General features: G+C 40.7%; 1 protein-coding gene across 1 annotated transcript in view; it reads left to right on the forward strand.

Annotated features, from left to right (window-relative positions):
* Positions 1-19,680, forward strand: part of LOC307027528 (protein inscuteable homolog) — a gene marked incomplete at its 3' end in the record, with an annotated part of 44,659 nt that extends 24,979 nt beyond the window's left edge. The window contains exons 3-7 of the mRNA XM_079695797.1: positions 5,614-5,980; positions 6,814-6,866; positions 6,954-7,077; positions 8,715-8,828; positions 19,555-19,680. Coding sequence (XP_079551923.1) covers positions 5,614-5,980; positions 6,814-6,866; positions 6,954-7,077; positions 8,715-8,828; positions 19,555-19,680 — 784 coding nt within the window. The remainder of the gene's footprint in view (positions 1-5,613; positions 5,981-6,813; positions 6,867-6,953; positions 7,078-8,714; positions 8,829-19,554) is intronic.
* Between the last annotated feature and the right edge of the window lie 529 nt (positions 19,681-20,209).

Raw genomic sequence — 20,209 nt, forward strand, 5'->3', positions numbered from 1 at the left:
AGGGAAGAGAACTGCTACCCGGGAAACAGGATGCAACGCGTCATCTGTGAAGCTCCGCCCACACATGCTTCATGCTACTCTAATTCAGTGCAAATTAGGTGAGAATTCAATTTTTATTTCAGGTTTAATTAAAAGATCTGAGTTCCTCTTCCACCGCTGCCTCCAATCCTAAAACAACAAAGTGTTTAGTACCCATTTTTTAAAACAAAACATTGCTTTGATCCAGCTCCTGTCTGCTGTTGCTCAGTTCCTGACAGCCAGCCGCTGATGAAGAAGAGGAGTGATCTTCATCTCCACAGGATCCCCGTCTGGGATAATAGAGCTGACCCTCTCTTGGCCCTGTATGCACATATTTGTGATTCCCTGCGAGCTGAAGAGCACCGCTTCCCCTCCTTTGGAAAACAAGCCTATTATTTATCATCTGTCCCCGCTGGTGAGGGAGCGTTTTGTGGTTTGATGGCCGTGTAAATCAAGAAGAGTCCATCTTTACGCACTGCTCTTATATAACTGTGGGAAATGGTTTGAAATAGGTCTGATAGGTCTAAGTGTCATGAAGAATTGTTGCTTTATTCACTCGGTTGTTTGTTTACCCCATTTCAGCTAAGAGTGTCACTTTGAGTATATCGGGAAATACACACTACCTGATAAGCATAATGGAAAATGTTCCTTTCTGTCTCATCCAGTCTGGTGTTACACGAAACATTGTGTGGGTTTGTTTGGGTACATTGTAAAGGAAGATGATTTTCAACTCCTCCTCACTGACTGCTGATAGCTTTGCTCCTTTGTGGGTGACTTGACTCTCTGAGTTTGAGTCATTGTGTTGTTCGCTGTGTGATTCATTTCTAACAAGACACATATGGAGAACTGGAGGTATTTACGATGTCTCTTTGAATGTGAGAAAACCCTACTATTGTCTTCGTTTCCCCCCCTTTACGTGAAATGTGACCGGTCCTGTTTTAACTGCTATTACATTAACACAAAGACCATTAATCATCACCGCATTTCATTTAACACCCTTTCAAACTGTAAATATTGTATCACACTACTGGTATACATGAACAACTGCAGTAAATATACAAAGAACAGACACTGAACATCTATTGCGTGTGCCAGGTGTGATCCATGTGGGGGGATCGGCACATAAGAGCGGGAAATGTGTCAAATTGTTCTGTGTGTGTGTGTGTGTGTGTGTGTGTGTGTGTGTGTGTGTGTGTGTGTGTGTGTGTGTGTGTGTGTGTGTATGTGTGTGTGTGTGTGTGTGTGTGTGTGTGTGTGTGTGTGTGTGTGTGTGTGTGTGTGTGTGGTTGTGTGTGTCAGGTGTGATATTCACATGCGGGGATTGGGCATATAAGGGGGGAACACATCTACAGTGTGTGTTTGTTTGTGTGTGTGTGTGTTTGTTTGTGTGTGTGTTTTATCTGATCCGGATGGTTACTAATTCCTTTTCTTTATGGCGGTCATTTTTGGCCGGGAACACCATGGGTGTTACAAAGTTGACTAAATCCTCCAAAATGCAATGAAAGTGGTGATCAGCAATTGTATATGTTCAAATGTCTACTGTGAAGGATATCATAAAGCCTTAATTGAATCGAATGTAAAACTAAAAAGTTATGATTGATGAAAGTAGTAAATCGGTCAGCCTTGACCCGAAGAGAACAGGAAGGTTAATCGCCTGAATTTGAACAAAAAACCCATTATCCATTTTCACAATGATCACTATGATGCGATTTACCACACTTAGCAGAACAAGCTCCATATTAAAAAAAGGACCTAATACGCTTTCTGGGGGTTTTCGTTCCTGTATGTGTCAATATCTTTCTCCGTCTACATTCACAGCTTATTATCTTCGCCCTTTTCCAAATGTAGGGTGATTTATTCACCAGATACATTTTTTTCAACCAATGAGCTTACTCTATTTCCATTGTTGTTCCACCTCCTCAATGACAGATGATTGACTGAATATCAAATGTATATAAGTATATACTAAGGGAATTTGAGTGTGTGCTCGAGGGCTTCATTCTCAATATTTCTCAAAAGTATAACGCAGGTGTTCTACGTTCTGGGAAAAAACAAGTTAATTTATGTTTTTCTTTGTAAAATGAAGATATAATCACTTTTTCACCTGAAATACATGTCAAATAAACCTGTGTAAATCTGTCAGTTTAAGAGAAGCAAATGTATTTCTTCTTATCTCATGTGAGCTAATCTGCGTCACCTTTAAATGAGACCTTTCTCTGACCTTAATAAAAGCCTAAATGAGTTTCTTCAGTGAATAGCTGCCCTCACTGTGGTTTGATGGTGGATTAGACATAATTGGAGCTGTGGCTTCGTCACGATTCGTCCTGTAACCTGCTCCGGCTAAAAGCTGAAACCCAATATCTGCCTGGAGATGTTATGTTATGACGTCGGCTGTTGCTAATCCATGACAAATCTTTGTTTTTGAGCCTACACACAGCCACAATGCTTGTCCTAAAAATAGCAACCAATATTCAATTCAATGCAATATCCCAATGTCTCTAATGAGGGGCCATTTCCCTCAAGGGACAGAGAGGAACATAATCATCCTCATTAAAGGCTCTTCCCAAGTGTTGACTCAAACACAGGATATTATAAGTACTGCTATGAGAATGGTTCTTAAGTACATATATTTAAGTATGATCAGGATACTTAAAGTATTTGCAGTACTAAAGTAGCCTACTTAAACTCCAAATTGAAAATGTTTTACTCAAAAAATACTTAATCAATGAGCAAAATGGTTGCCAATTCATTTTCTGTCAACCCACTCTTTGTCTAAGGTGTAATTATATATAATCATGTGATACTGGATATTTTAATCTACATACAAAAATCCTGTTTTAAAAGTTCTTCATAGGTTTTATGTGTACAAATCTTAATTTATAAAGTGACTGTGAAAAAGCTGTAACCTAATACATACCCTAACCCTAACCCAATAATATTAACTTTAAATAAAAAACTATTAGGTTCTTAACTTCATATTATTGCTTTCAGCTAACCTAATACAGTTATAATAGAAGATAAGATATTAAGTTATTGATCCCAATTTGGGAAATGTTTGCGTTGTAGCGGCAAAAAAGACAATAATATTTGTATTTTAATACAAATTAAGTTGACTAGATATAAACAACAAAGTAGAAAATATACATGTTAAATTTACAAATGAATAATAAAAAAAACAAAATATAAAGCAAGTTATTATATATACATCTGTACGAGAGGTCTGTTGACATTATACATTCAATTAAAGTCAACGGTTCAGTTTTTTTAGTGTACCTCAAATGTACTTAAGAAGAGTAGCCTACTACAGTAAAAGTACTGAGTTACTCTCCGGCTCTCCCTCAGGGTGCAGGGTCTGGCTTGCCCCCTTAATCCTGCGTTCATTAGGTCTCTGCTGGGGGATTGCCGTGTGGAGGAGTGTTTGCTCTGCGCAGCTCTTTGTTAAAGCCGCCCTCAGGGCTTCGGGGAAATGCTTAAACTAACAAGTGTGCAGCCGGCAGTTATCTGCGGATAATTGACCTTGAGTACACATCATTGATTGTAGGGATGCTGCGGTGGTTTAAGCGCTGCAGTTATATCGCGTGGCATAAATGGAATGTGTGTGGGTTTTATTCCCATTATGGAGAAGAGCTATAGACTCACATACTGTACAGCGTGCGTATATCAAACACAGCATTTGTTATACCATTTATGAGCTGTGGGGTTCCTTTTATTTGAAACCTTAAATTAACAACCTCTTAGATTAATGTTTTTGTAATTGACCCCGATCAAAGCTTAGCTCCTGCTGTTAAGCCTTCATTTTACAATAGTATATAATGCGATATACACAATGATTACAGCTGCAGATTTTCCACCTAATATGTATAGTTATTTTTGATTCAATGGGACCTTCACTTAAGATAGATGTAAACAAAAAAAGACTTTATCAACTATGTTAGACAGCAAGCTAACATTGACAAAAACAACCATTTGCTCTAAAATAAGCATTTCATGGATACATATTGTCTCAGTCGACTTAAATAACCTGAAAAGGCCAAAGTCCCTGGAAGAAAGTCAGCATACGCGACATGTAAGAACAGCAGGGCCGTCCCTGCCAACATGAGGCCCCACGCAAAGTTCTATGATGAGACCCTCTGTTTCGCGAGCGTCGACGCGAAGGGGTTCTAGTGGAGCCTCGCAGCAGCGAAACCGTGCCACGCCACACTAATTGCGCCAAGCGCATAGGTAAGCCGCCTTTTCGGTTCAGTTGAGGCACCCTCCGCAAGATGAGGCCCCCTCCGCAAGATGAGGCCCCCTCCGCAAGATGAGGCCCCCTCCGCGAGGTGAGGCCCCACGCAGTCTGCATGGTCGGCCTGTAGGGAGGGACGGCCTTGAAGAACAGTATACAGTTTAATAGCTTAACAGTCATTTAAGTAACTTAATTGGCACATCATGTAGCTATGCTAACTTTCTGCCTGGGAAGAAACTTATACTTTCTAATAGTGGAAGGGTGGCACTGCCAAGTTAAATGATCCGTCATTGTCCTAATTTACGAGTAACCACTTCCTTCATTTTCTCCTGATTAAGCATGTTATTTCTTGTGGAGGCGGAAAAGATGATTAAGGTTTTCTCACATAAATCACTTCAAGCTTTAGTCAGTTTTAATCGGAAGGATAGTCATCACTTCCCGGATCTCAGAGAAACACTGTCTGTGTGATGCTGAGTTCATGTGGCTCAAAAGTGGTTTTGTTTGTGCAGTCATTTTAATATCAATAATGAGCAACTCTGAAACTGTACTGTCAATTAATGTCAATTGTATGCTTGCAAATCAATTCAGAAGTAGGATTTAAACTTTCTCTGCAGCGATCAATAGTGGCTCTGGTCTGTTTCACTTTAACCTCATTTTGATGCCAGCCATGGATCCACATAAACACACTGAATACACTTTAATATGAAAGTTACCGTACTGTAAAGTTATGCTTCCTTTAATGTGTTGTGTACCTCTACTTTAATGTTCAAAAAACTCTTTATTCTTCTCATACTGCCTGTGCAGCAGCACCTCTTTTCACCCTCCGCCTGAAACCAGAGCCCAGTCTGCTCTGATTGGTTAGATGGCCGGCTCTGTTGTGATTGATCAACCGCTTAGAGATGTCCCGCCCTTTAGCCTATCACGTACAATGAGTTGGAGTGCTAGCCAATAGAAGCGCAAAGTTTACGTAAAGATGTTAAAGTCAACTTTATTGTCAATCTTTCAGTTTGTGTATACAGACAGAGAGCGAAATACCGTTTCCCACAATCCCGACATACAAAAACAACAAATATATATAAAAATATGTATGCAAATATGTATATACCTACACAACCAAAGACACATTTATACATGCACATAAGACCTTAATAAAAGCACAACAATCAATACATACAAAAATAACAGTCACTTCAATATCTTTGAGAATGTACATTAGTGCAAGACGGTCAATGTCATTATGTCACAGATGTAAACTTGTGATTTAAGCCTTTGCAGACCATTTACATGCACGAAGGGGAAAACCACAAAAATCATAATAGGGCCTCTTTAAACTGGCTCCGACTTAATCTTTCTGTGTTTTTCTCCCACAGTACCCGCATGCAGACCCTCCAGGTGGACTCGGTGCAGCGCTGGATGGAGGATCTGCGCCACATGACGGAGGTGGAGTGCATGTGCGTCCTGCAGGCCAAGCCCATCGGGGTGGAGGAGGACGCCCAGCAGGGGGAGCTGATCGTGGCCTCGGGGGTCGGGGGAGGCGACCACGTGGCGAGGAACAACTTGCAGACGCTGCTGCGCCGGGCGCTGGTGGTCAGCACGGAGCTGGGGAAGATGTTCCAGCGGCTGGAGAAGGGTCGCTGGCAGAGGGTCCACAGCACGGCCGTCAGGGCCAACTGCCACGTGCGCTCGCTGGTGCACGAGTACAGCGCCGCCCGAAACACACCGCCTGAGATGCAGAAGGTGAGTGATTACAGGGAAAAAGTCAAATTTAAAAAAAGTGTATTTAATTACATCAATATCACAAAACATGATGCCTCAGATGAACAAATATGAATTACAGTGCTAAGATAATACATGGACACGATAGAGGGAAACATACAACAGAAAGAGAATAAAAACAACACAAATCAAAACAGGTTTTGGTCCTCAAAAATAATCAATGTTACCAAATAAGACAAAGTGATGACAGTTTATCTATATAGCCCGATATCCCAAAACACGATTGACTCAGTGGGCTCTAGAGATTAACAAACATGAATGACAGTGCTAAAAGTTCAATCAAATCACAAGAATATATTAAAAGAACAAGAAAGACTGAAAAAATAAATAAAAATACAACAGAAATAAAATAAAAACACCACATATAAAAACAGTTTTGGGTCCTCAAGGCTTTAAAATAATCAATGTTTCTAAAGTGAAGTTTTCAGATCAGGCACTGAGACTTCCTGACACACCAATTAAGATTTAATTAGGACTTTTTCATGCTGTTACATTAAAACGTCTAACTTTAGAGTGTGATCCATTCATACTTTGATTTGGCTTATCATCACTAAGAATAGAAAATCAATTGGTCACTGCTAAATACATTTTTAAGTCTACACACACTCTCAATCCTAGGTTTGATTGAGAGTCTATAGATTAGGTTCCTGAAAGTTTTTGGATTTATCGAGCTATGTCAATGATCAGAATGTCGAAAGTTTTATTTTAAAGACAATATTTCTGATTATAACAAATGTTGATGCTAATGCATTTGATCATTTGATCATGTGTTTCTTCTCTTCCTTTTGGGGCAGTATGAGAAATCTCTGCTGGACAAGTGTATGGAGCTGACCAATATCACAGAGAGGTAAGACTTTTAATAATTCTTTGATACAATTGCCGGGAAAAGAAGACGTTTATGTCGAAAAATATCCAAAACGTCCCTCCCCCTTAGGTGCCTTCACACCGATGATGAGTTCTTCCTGAAGTCGATGAGGGAGGCGATCCACGAGATCCTCACCGACGTCAGCGATTCCTTCAGCAACATGATCGACATGGCTTTAGCCAACGAGATCCGGGTATGTGATGTAATCATAAATATTGACCCAATATATGTTTTCTGTATCGACATTGAGCCCCTCCACATGTGCCCCATAAAGTTAAATATAATTCCTAAGTACAGATTTCCCCTCATTCTGTGGGAATAATGTTGAATAAGAACCATGTGTATAAACACGTAATTCAAGTCTTTTTTAAGTCCTTCAACTGTTACACATTTCTTTTTACTGCACCATGGGAAACATCTGTTCATCTTTATCCTCTTCACCATCAAAACATTTGTCCTAAAGCCAATTTAAGGATTCCTGGATGACAGAGAAATCCCACAGCAGTGTCTGAAACAGCTTCTGACAATATGATTTGCAATACTAGGTTTATTAAAGGTCACCTATTATACTGTTTTATATTATAGGTCTCAGATATATACAGAACATGTCTCTGAAGTGTTTGGCTCCAAACACCAAACAGATCATTGCAGCATTACCCATAATCCCCTCTGTTTCAGCCCTGTTTCAAAAGTGCTGATTCTCTGTCTGTTACTTTAGATGAAAATAAGGAGCCACTCCCCTCGCCCCTCAGAGAGATATTTGGTTACATAGAACACCACAGCCGCGTTCACACCGCAGTACTTTCCCCACTTTAGTTCCGATATAGTTCCGAAATGTCGCATTCACACCGTGAAGTTGTTATCGGCCTGCCAGTAAACCCAAAGCAGAAGAAGAAGAAGTGATGTCAGCGGCTTCATTTGCCTAATCCACCCCCAGGGACTTATTCCTGTGTGAACGCGATCTGTTCCTTAGTTCATGAGAACTAAAGAGTTCTCATGAACTAAGTTCTGATGAACCTTTGTGGGAAAGGGCTGCGGTGTGAAAGCACTAAATGGTGCTCTAGGAGGAGATTCAGATGATAAGGTGGGGGGGGGGGGGGTTACCTCGGTTGGTGATGGTTACACAAGCCAAAACATCGTTATGACATCATAAAGTGGCCAAAATCTGATCAGCTCATTTTCAGACAGGTTTTTATAGAAATGGATCAGGACAAAAAGAGAGAGAATCTTTGTTCCTGAAACTTTCAGAGTCTCTTTCCACAGAGGGGACACAAGTTGATGTAGAAGAGACATGAAGAGAGGGGACACATGTTGATGAAGAAGAGGGGACACATGTTGATGTAGAAGAGACATGGAGAAGAGGGGACACATGTTGATGTAGAAGAGACATGAAGAAGAGGGGACACATGTTGATGTAGAAGAGACATGGAGAAGAGGGGACACATGTTGATGTAGAAGAGACATGGAGAAGAGGGGACACATGTTGATGTAGAAGAGACATGGAGAAGAGGGGACACATGTTGATGTAGAAGAGACATGGAGAAGAGGGGACATATGTTGATGTAGAAGAGACATGGAGAAGAGGGGACACATGTTGATGTAGAAGAGACATGGAGAAGAGGGAACACATGTTGATGTAGAAGAGACATGGAGAAGAGGGGACATATGTTGATGTAGAAGCGACATGGAGAAGAGGGGACACATGTTGATGTAGAAGAGACATGGAGAAGAGGGGACACATGTTGATGTAGAAGAGACATGGAGAAGTGGATTTTGCACAATAGGTGACCTTTGATAAAGAAAATGACACACAGTCTGATGTTCCTCCAGCTCCTGATCAAACAGATCGACTCCTCGGACAGCGTGCACACCATCGGCAGCGCCATCAGCAACCTGCTTTCGCTCACACAGGACGGCCCGCAGCTCTGCAGCATCATCGCCAAGGTACTGATTGACAGGTTAAAATGTTTCCGTCTGTGATGAACCACTGACGCATTTCATAGTGCAAAAAAACCCTGTGAGGTCGGAGATCCTGACGTCAGAGACAAGTCAGCGGCATGATGGATTATATTCTTAGATTTGCGATTTTTCAAACTAGCCTTCCTCCTTGTCTTTGGCAGAAGCAGCTTCCTTTGATATCACTTCTCCACCCTTGTAGACACACCCCTCTTATGATCAGCTTCACCTTTTGCTGAAGTTCATCATCCAGCAGACCTGCAGCTATCTCTTTGAACACGCCTCTAAAAAGCTATTTCACTCTGAGATAAGACGAGGCAGACCAGACAGCAAGTCTCAGTTGGCCATTAGTTAACCGACTGCTTCCAGGATACTCTTGATAAGGCTCTTCCTGATGGGCCACACACACACACAGGGAATAACACACACACACACACACACACACACACACACACACACACACACACACACACACACACACACACACACACACACACACACACACACACACACACACACACACACACACACACACACACACACACACACACACACACACACACACACACACACACACACACACACACACACACACACACACACCTGCTTTGCTGCCAGATATTCAGATCAATACTGCCAGCTCCCATTAGGAGTGAGCATTGGTCACGAATGCAGGTTGCTCAGTCTTTACCCTTTAATCCGCTCCGCCTTTCTTACCTCCCTTTATATCCCTTATTCTTTTTTTTTTCACTCTTATTTTGTAGATTGGTGCAGGAATGACTCTTAAAGTTAACATTTCTACCACTTCCAGTTTCTCGTCTCAAAGTCAATGATGTTCTTGAATTCGTTTTTTAGTTAGAAGCCTGAAATAAGGTCTATGGTTAACATAAGCTTAAGAGATATTTATGTTTGTTCTACGACATAAAATAGATCAGTAAATACCCCACTTGTGAATGTATGAAGCTTCTATGTCAAACGATGGTTGCCAACAAACAACTAAATGAGACTATTAAATGTCATCTTCCCGAATGTTAGCCGCCTTTAGCTTAGCGGTGTTGACATGAAGTCAATCGACCACAAAGTAGTTTGTAGCGTTAAGATGTCACGTTAACTTTTACTTCTTGTGATTCCATTTATGCTTCAAAAATCTCAAAGTGGTGTTATTATGTGTAGAGGATCATGCTCCATATTCCAATGTAAATAGTGGCGAACCGTGTCTATCACAACTGGACCTTCTGTAGACACACACACACACACACACACACACACACACACACACACACACACACACACACACACACACACACACACACACACACACACACACACACACACACACACACACACACACACACACACACACACAGTCCAGTGCAACGGCCAGGGCATTCTATCAAGGATGTAGAATACCTTGGTTGAAGGATATTCTACCCAGAACAAGATCTGATTGGTTGCTTTCTTTTCTAACACAAAACCACTGAAATGCGTAGTGCTTGGTCCGAGAAGGACAAACAAATCAACGTAACACTGTAATATTACAGATCAACAACACAGATACGTTTCTCATTTATTCACTTTATATACATTTAATTACATTTAATTCCATTTTATTCCATTTAATTACATTTTATTTATATAATTAAATCGATTTTTTGGTTTGTTTTATCTGAGTGTTCCAGGGTATTCTCTGAATACCTTGAAGGCCCTGACGTTTCGCCACTGGTAAATATCCCATTGGCTTTCTGTAGAGGAAGCCATTGCAATGCTAACTTCAAGGTTAGCCATAAAAAAAATGACCTTCAATAACAAAAATAAAAGCTGCTTTTCTTTACTTCAGTCTTTAGTCGAGGTCCGATTGTTTCATAAATACCAACACATTTTAGGTCTGCAACTGTTATCATGGTCTGTACTGCACATGTACCTCGCTAAATTGAAAAGCTTAAAAATCAGAGTGAGCCCTCAGAGAGGCGTCGGCAGCACCTGCCAATGACTGCTAATGAATACCCAAAACAAAACATCCTCCACCTGCGTCTGAATTAATGAACTAGCACCAGTCAGTCTGTCACACACTCACAAACACACCCTTTTTTACAGAAGTGTGTGTCCTCTGGTTCATATCCAAGCTCTTCACTAATTATTATTTTCCACAGCCTGCTAACTTTACTCACGCATTTGTTTAAAAACCTGCGATGAAGCGTTAAATGTTTGGCTCCTGATATTTCTTGTCATTCTTCTCTTGATAGACAGTGTTTAGAGAGTGAAGAGCTGAAGAAGGGAGGCACTCACATGTGTGGAAGTGATAAATAAAGATGGATCATAGTGTTGTGATGGAAGAACCAGATGAGAACAGTGTAATGGATACCAGACAGTTTGAGGCGGTGGCAGCTTCTGAGAAAATCTGAGTATTGTGTTATAATTAAATTGATATTTAACGGCAGGTCCTAATTGCTGCTAACACTTCAACACATAAGGGTCGTTGTCTTCGACTGGGTTTTGTAGAAGATTTCAAGAGGGCATATTCTGCTTTTTTGGGGCTTTCCGTTTCCTGTAATGTGTTATAGGTTTCTGTGCATGTAAATGTTCTGCACAGGGTAAAATCCCTGTTCCCATCAAGGTGCTTTTATTGGTTAGTGCTTCAACACACTGTAAGCCAGCCAGCTAACCAATCAGAGCAGACTGGGCTCTGGTTTCTGACAGAGGGTGAAAAGAGGACACTACATACTGATATACACCTGAACATCAGCAGGAGAGGACTCTTTAAAGTAGAGACACTACATACTGATATACACCTGAACATCAGCAGGAGAGGACTCTTTAAAGTAGAGACACTACATACTGATATACACCTGAACATCAGCAGGAGAGGACTCTTTAAAGTAGAAACACTACATACTGATATACACCTGAACATCAGCAGGAGAGGACTCTTTAAAGTAGAGACACTACATACTGATATACACCTGAACATCAGCAGGAGAGGACTCTTTAAAGTAGAGACACTACATACTGATATACACTTGAACATCAGCAGGAGAGGACTCTTTAAAGTAGAGACACTACATACTGATATACACCTGAACATCAGCAGGAGAGGACTCTTTAAAGTAGAGACACTACATACTGATATACACCTGAACATCAGCAGGAGAGGACTCTTTAAAGTAGAGACACTACATACTGATATACACCTGAATATTTGAATAATATATCCTCTTTAAAAACTACTCAAACTTGAACTAAATAAGTGTTTACTAAACTAAAGATTTCAATACTTAAAGCTGTATAATTGACTGTTTTGGTCGCTGTAATCACAGTATTTGAATAATATTACCTTTTATATTTAATGACAAAGAAGCAGTTGCCTTTTATTGCAATGTTTCTAGCTACAGGATTTATGTAAATCAAATATTCACTATCTTCAAGGGAACAAAGTAGGTGCGTGAGATCTGCCGTCTCATACCTTCGTCTCATTCATAGGAAAAAATCCCAAGTATTTGATTCTTCATAATGTATGTCTGGTTTATATTATTGCAGGATCCATAAAGCACTTTTCTGTAGTTCTCAGTTTCTCTCACTCTGACTAATCCCAAATGTTGTGACTGAATGATCACGACTGAATGAAATGCCTCTGGTTTAACAAGCAGGACAGAACAAGCCGTTCAATTCATGTTCAAACACCGTCCTTTATTTGATGACCCAGCCATAATGACAAAGCAGACAAAATATAAAAAAAAGCTTTTAAAGTTTGCTCCTAATCCACCATCTTTTTATATCACAGAGATAAATCATTATACAAACAATGATTCACATTCTCAGGTAGATTTTCATTTTCACCTGATCAACATGTTGAGGAAGCAACAAAGCGTGAGAGCATACTAAAAAGGAAAAATGTAAATAATTAGACGGCGTTTAATACCGAGCTGTGTGCCATCCCATAAATCTAACAGCAGCTGGGATATTACAGAGCAACCGTGTCACGGTGTGGAGGGGAATCTGCTGTCTCAGACTTTACACACCGTCATGACAGATACTGATTTAAAAGTGTGTGTGTGTGTGTGTGTGTGTGTGTGTCCTTGCTCTGAAAGTTGTATACGCAGGTTGTGAGAGCATGATGTGGCGATAACTCAGGCCGGGTGAGAAGCAGTGTGACGTCAAAACTACGTAGATAGAGAGCAGCGATGCAACATTTAGTGAATTATTTTTCGGAAATGCAACATGGACAAGGCATGATTGGTGGAATATCTAAATTAGGTATTGCGCTGCTGCAAACAAGTCCTGGTCTTCAAATGTTGTTATTCAGACTTAAAAATCACACAATATATGATTGTTAGATACTTTTATCCAAAGCGACTTACTGTGGGCAATCCCCACAGGAGCAATTTGGGGTGAAGTGTCTCAGGGACACAACGACATGCTGACTGCAGTGGGGTTTGAACCTGTGACCCCCTGATCCAAACACCTACAGACAACCCACTGCGCCACACACCTCATATTGATGACTAATGTTTTAAAGATTAAATATTATGCTTAGTTTCAGGTTCATATTTGCATTTTTCGCATCTACTGCAACATGTCTCCATTCTTAATGTTCAAAAAGCTTTTTATTTTTTATTCAGTTCAGATTATTATGAGATGGAAAGAAATGACACGCTGTCTCGGCCTTCACATGCAAACCCACGGATGATGATGATGATGTTAGTGCAGCAAGTACAGAAATGCAGGGGTGTGAGGATAAATGCGTTTTTTGGCTTCATTGAAGGAATGAGAATGAAGTCAGTGGAAACTAAAAGTTGTTTAAGTGGGAAGAGCCCAGCGATCTGTGAAGAGGAAACAAGCAGAGAGGCAGTTTGAATACAAACTGATGAATAAAACTGTCTGGTAATCAGACTGGACGTAAAATGTTTCCTCTGATCCATTTCAGTTTAGTGTCTAAGGCAACTAAAAGCGAAACAAATAGTCTTGAAGCAAAAGTCTTCTACGATCCGTGTCATTTACTACTGCGTTATTTCACATGCAAACAACCCTTATCATGCACAAGTACAAGGATTGCTTAAATTCCATAAAACATGCTACTGTAACCATGGGCGCAGGAAGCATCCTCAATGTGGGTGGGACAATTTGACATGGGGTGTGGGCGGGCGGTGGAACTCACCTCCTCTAGGGGGGTCCGGGGGGATGCTCCTCCGCGAAGATTTTGTTTTAAATGTCGAAGTTAAAAGCATCAATCTGGTGGACTTTGAGAGCAACATTAGGAGACCTATGGATACATCTCTCAACACGATATGAAACAGATTTTCTTTTTCTTTATGGATATTTTAATCACTCCCCTTTCAAACTGTATTTTTGTGTTGCTGTCCTATAGTATGAGTTGGAATGATTTCGTACCTGTTATTCTCTTATTTTTTATAATTATAAAAGTCTGACAGGAGAGGACTCTCCCTCCACCTCTTTAATAACAGTGTTGGGCAAGTTACTTCCAAAATGTAATATATTACATATTACTTATTACTCTCTTTTGAAAGTAATAAGTTACATTACAATATTACTGTCTCTGAAATGTAATGAGTTACACTACTTTAGTTACTTTTTAGTTACTTTCACCAAAATAACCGCAAAAGAATAGCTAGGTATTTTAAATGCTAAAATGTAGTTTAGTGCAGCTCATTATGCATCCAGTGAAGGGCAATGTGGTATAGCATAACAACTGTGTAGGCCCTTAAGGCTACTAACAACTTGTATTACACGGCTTAGTGGAATACTCCATTCTGATTGTAAATTCTTAACATGTGACACGTTGTTAATACAGCAGTACAGACCGCTGTCAAGGACTATAATGAAGGTTAACATATTGTAAATCAAGGCAAATATTATTTAAACCATGCTCATGGTTTGAAATGGCAAACATTGAAAGGCAATTATTATTAAAACCATGTAGCCTCATCACCTTGGTCCCATCATATACGCTGGGAAGAGAATATTTACTGTGCTTGAAAACTGGTATCACATCATCATGTGAGGTTGACTTTGTGACCTGGAGAACATTTCAGCTGCAACATCAGCTCGTTTATAATAAGCTTGGGATATGAGATATTTTTGTAGCCATTCGTGGTGAAGGCATCTGTGCTATTGTATGCATTATTTTTGACCCAACATTTCTCCAGGCATGTCAGAATATGGTACTATTTTCACATGAATATTCTAGCCATTGTCTATTTTTATACCACGAGCTGCAAAATGACCGCCTTACCCCACTGTACAGGCGGGTAGTTGTTTAGATATACCTGGCACCTGCGGGCCGCAGAGGGGCGGCGTAGTTTCGGGCGACGAAGACTGCTGCTCCGGAGCCGGCGAGTCAGGCGGGAGTAAGCTAGTGTCCACAACGGAGGGTAACGTGATGTCCGCATCTGACCTGTTGCTACTGTCTGCAGTAGATGCAGTGTTGCTGGCGTTTAGTGATGGTTGCTTTAACCATTTTCGTATAAATGATTATCCACAGATCAGATGTGTGTCACTGCTGTGGAAGCACTTTGGAAATGATGCACGCGCAGCGGAGTAGGTCACGCGCACCTGACACAATTTGTTGTTAGTATTTTTGGCTACGTTCTCTTTTTTGAATGGTTGCATAACGTTCAACTTCCCCGAAGATCTCGACGCGAAGCCTGAAGGGTAAACACCAGGTTTACTAATCTACCCGCATAATTTGTCCGGTGTCGGAATGTCTCGCTATGTTAGTACATTCTTAAAAAACAAAACACCATTTAATTTCGGGTTAAAATGTGTTGTAACTGCGTTACTGAGCATTGTAACGGGTAATATATTACCCAAATTCCATTAGTAATGCGTTACATTACTTCGTTACAGCAAAAAGTAATATATTACTGTAACGCCGTTACTTTTGTAACGCGTTACACCCAACACTGTTTAATAACAGCGCCTTATGTCCGGGTGCAAGTGGAGCACGCTCGTGAACTGTGGTACGTCCACACAGCAGCTTTTAAAAAATCTTCCAACGCTTCACTGCCCACCCATTGACTTTGAATGGGGATGACGTCACTTTGCCTCGCTTTTCGCCAAACTGCATTGTGGGGAAGCAAAGCGAAGATTTCCAGGATTTTCAGGATTCAAAAGTTGAGCAATGTTCAACTTTTGAAGCTGAGGTGGAAGCGTCAGCCAATCAAATCCCGTTTATGCAAATCTGACAGTTCAATCGCTAGCCAATCAAACCGCGTGCAAGCTGGGAGAGCCAGACCGCAGTTCATTTCCTCATATTCCAAACGAGAAATTACGGTAGCAAATCACCCGGTTCTTTACGACCAGAACTATTTACCGGGATACAAACCGGAGGAACCAGGCAGGTGGCAGAGACAGTGGGTGAAACTGGTAGGTTTTCGCCTGTTTGGGGAGTTTATATATATATATATTGCTTGCATAAAATCCCCGGGGTTTTTTGCTTTGTATGTCGGGGGCGGGAGATTCATGTGATTGGTTGTTGGACGCGTTGCTCGCAAAACATCCCTAAACTCTTGAAAGCCCAGCTCCAAGATTTTCAAGATTTTTTCAAAGCTGCTGTGTGGACGTACCGTTAGCGCCGGAGCCTCGCAGCGTGGAAACTGTGGCGCGCATCATTTTACAACTAAAGACACAGCTACACAAAAAATGCAGCATGTGTACGGCTCATGTGTACGGCTCTGAGAATCTGCCTTGGTACAAAGTAGCAGTGAAAACATGGTACGGAGTTTCATTGATTTGGGTATTCTCACAATAAGCAAGTGGAATGGATTTGATAATGAAGCACTGACACAGCGCTCTACAGAGAGCACGGTGCACGGACTTTCCGCATAGTAAAAGTGGGGGGGTCTAAACTAATCATTTTAAAAGGTAGGGGGGACTTGTCCCACCCTCATGTAATGGCTGCGACGCCCATGACTGTAACTAGATAATGCACTTACCACACCATTATGAAAGATACATTACCATCATCACCAAAACATTTCCATAGGCTTAATTTAATAATGTGATTACAATGTGATTTTCATATTTGCATAGTTTCATGTTCCTCCTAATGGAAATGTTTCGGGCCACTGTTGCGTATTTGCACTTGTTGGCCACAATACATCATTATCAAATGAATATTTAAGTGCAGTTTAATGGTTGTGACTTGATCTCTTGTTAGGCAGCTTTGGAAATCTTTGATTCCTGGGAGTAGCAGACTTTACAACTAATATAAACGTTGTGTTCAAAGACACCAAACGTGGCGCTGTCATCAAATAACTAAAGCACAATCTACTTATAGATTCTTCACAGACTCACTCTGAACAGTATTTACCTCAATCTAAATCAACACCTGCGTCACAGAATAACAACAGGATCAACAACCTCTCCGGAGTTTCAAAAGGTTTAATGAAAGCAGTCGCTGTTCGCAGTTCTTCCAGGTAAAGCAGGACAGTAATGCGTAGGCGGCTCACAGCAGGATGATTAGTCTCTGAGCGCCCCGACACCATGGCCCGCAGCATATGAGACACGCCGGCCCTGTATAATGGCCTTATTAAGATAATGGAGGTAGTTACAGGCTTCGTCTTCCTCCAGGTAATTCTATCTATCTGCACGCTCAATACAATGCAATACCTGCAAGTGTTTTTCCGTCCGAGGGGTGCTTCAGCGTAGACATGGAGCTATTTCTGTTTGTTTACACCATAATCCAGGAGAAAATGCTCAGCTATTATAGCCATCTTTTTTCAGCTTTTCCATTCATGAAATATGTATATCTTGGCGGTTTTTACCTGCCATGATAAATTGTGCGAGGCATTTCATAGATTCTGTGTTTGGCAGCCTCGCTGAGTAAAGCCGGCCAAATCCATGGGTCATGTCGGGTTCCCTGGACTCTTTAAACCGGCTGCTGATGTTGGCTTACATCTGAGGACCTGCTGCCCAGCAAGGAGCAATTTGATCCATCATTTCAAACAATCATGCGTGCTTCAAGACGAGAGCTGAGTGTGACGTACAGTGTATCATTTGGTGTTATGAGGCCTAATGGAAGGCCTGTGAAAGCTGCTAAAAGAGTTTCAGTGTTGGGATGTAATAAAGTATATTATTTACTCAAAAATTGTACTTAAATATAATTTTGAGATTCTTGAGTATTTCTTTATTTAAGTATTTTCATTTTATGTTACCTTAAACTTTTACTGCATCACATTTTGGAAGACAATATTGCACTTTTTACTCCTCAGCTTTAGTTACTTTTATTAGCTATAACAAATGTAGGTCAACTAAACAAGTAGATATTAGTATCCTCATAGGTTAAGATATCCAGCAGCAGTATACACAATAGTTACAATTGGCTTCAAATGTACCTGTGGTGATGAACACGTGAATGCATCAATAATCATAATCCAATAATTTGTTATATTTGATATTTACGCTTAACAAGTACTTTTGCAAATTTTTATATTTTGATGCCTTTGAACACACTCTCAATCATTCTGTTCATATGACCAAGGTTAACAACAGACAGTCACAGAGAAGTCAATCTCTCTTTTATAAAGTTGATCAGATTTACTTTTTCAAAGACACCTGAAGCCTGTACGACGAAGCCGGTTCAACCTAACCTGGATATGTTTGAGTTACCCGGTTTACCTAATCCAAAACAAACGCGCTCTCGCTAAGCAGTCCTACGACGCTCGTTATCAACTCGTTAACTCAAGTTGATTAACGTTCATATGAAAGGGGTGGTTGGAGCATTCGACCAATCACAAGCATGGACAAGCCAGTACTGACAGCACAGCGTCTTACTTCCTGAATGAAAAGTGAACTTTAATTAGACAAATATTAAGACGTTGAGCTTTAAACATTCATGACTTAAACACTTTATCCAGGATAAAAGTTTGGAATATATTTTTGAAATCCTCTGGAGCAAAGAGGAGCTGTGGATTATTGTTATTGATTAATGCATCAGTGTTTCTTAGGGTCAAAAACACTAAACTCACAACTTAAAATGAAAGTGTTCAGTTTATTTAATAAAAGAGCACACGTTCAATGTGAAAAGTGACAGTAGATATCCAAGACAATGGTAGGGGAAAGACTGGATGTGATATGAATGATAATGGGACACATTGAAGTCTTCGCTCACAGTGCCGCGGACTGTACGTAATGTTACTCTGATCCGGTTACTTATGTTGTGGCAGATATTTAAGTAAGCTTTCTTAACGCTAATGTTATAATAGTCAGATTGCTCTGAAGATGGGAGGTGATATTCTATTAATGTTCACGTTCACAAAGTCGGTGATTTTTGCCGGTCGTCTTTCCTGCAACGGCAGTTTTTCTGTATTTCCTTTTTCCTGTAATATGACTTGATCGCTTTAAACCCCGCACACTGAGCTCTGATTGGTCAGCAGGCGGTGCTTTCACTGAGTTGATCTCTTATCCTGGAACCTAACCTGCTCCGGACTAGGCTAGCCGTTCAGCATAAGTTACCATGGAGATCTAGCCTGCTAAGAAGTGAACCAGCTACGTAGGACCGGAAACCCAGAGTTTTCCCTGAAGTTAGCTCGAAAAGCAAAAATCCGGCTCGGTAGTACAGGCCTCTGCTTTGCTGAAGACTTTGTTATTGTTGTGGGACCTGAGCGTATCGTATCTAGCGTCAGTGCAGTTTTATGAAGCACTGTGGACCTATTCTAATGCAGAAACATTTATTTAATAACTCTTTCTTCCCCCACAGGAAGGAGCCGTGGTGTCCCTGTTTAAGATCTGCAGGCAGGACCGCTTCAGAGATCTGTACGCTCACGCTCTGAGGACGGTGGCCTCCATCTGCTGCGTGGAGGAGGGCATCAACCAGCTGGACAAGGTAACACCTCTCATGCATACACCACACACATTAAAGATGACATGAGAAAGAATGAAACAATATAATAGAGACGAATGAATGTCAAGATTGATTTACATAATGCAAAGAACTTATTGTGTAGCCAGAAAATCAATTAACATGGAGAGAAACATAGCAACAAATATGGAAGCGCTGACGGTCAAGTGAGACAAAAAGTAATAATCTGGTGATCCATTTTCTAAATCTGACCTAAAAAGTTTGTAACAACAGGTCATGAAAACAAGTTTGCTTTGATAATCTTTCTAAGTCTCTTAATTATGTTTTCAGTGAAACAGGAGGGGTAATAAGGTAAAACTACAATTTATTTTCTGTAAACCCACGATACATATATGTTTGCTAGCACGATATGTATCATTACACAACTTTTTGTTATTTTAGCTAGAAATGTAGTTTAATCCTATATTTATGTAATATATGCGACATAGGCGGTCGCCCAGGAGCGCAAGATCTGGGAGGGGCGCTGCACTGGTAGCTCTGGGAGGGAAAAAAA

This window comes from Notothenia rossii (genome assembly GCF_949606895.1).
Source record: "Notothenia rossii genome assembly, contig: scaffold_226, whole genome shotgun sequence".
Classification (NCBI taxonomy): domain Eukaryota; kingdom Metazoa; phylum Chordata; class Actinopteri; order Perciformes; family Nototheniidae; genus Notothenia; species Notothenia rossii.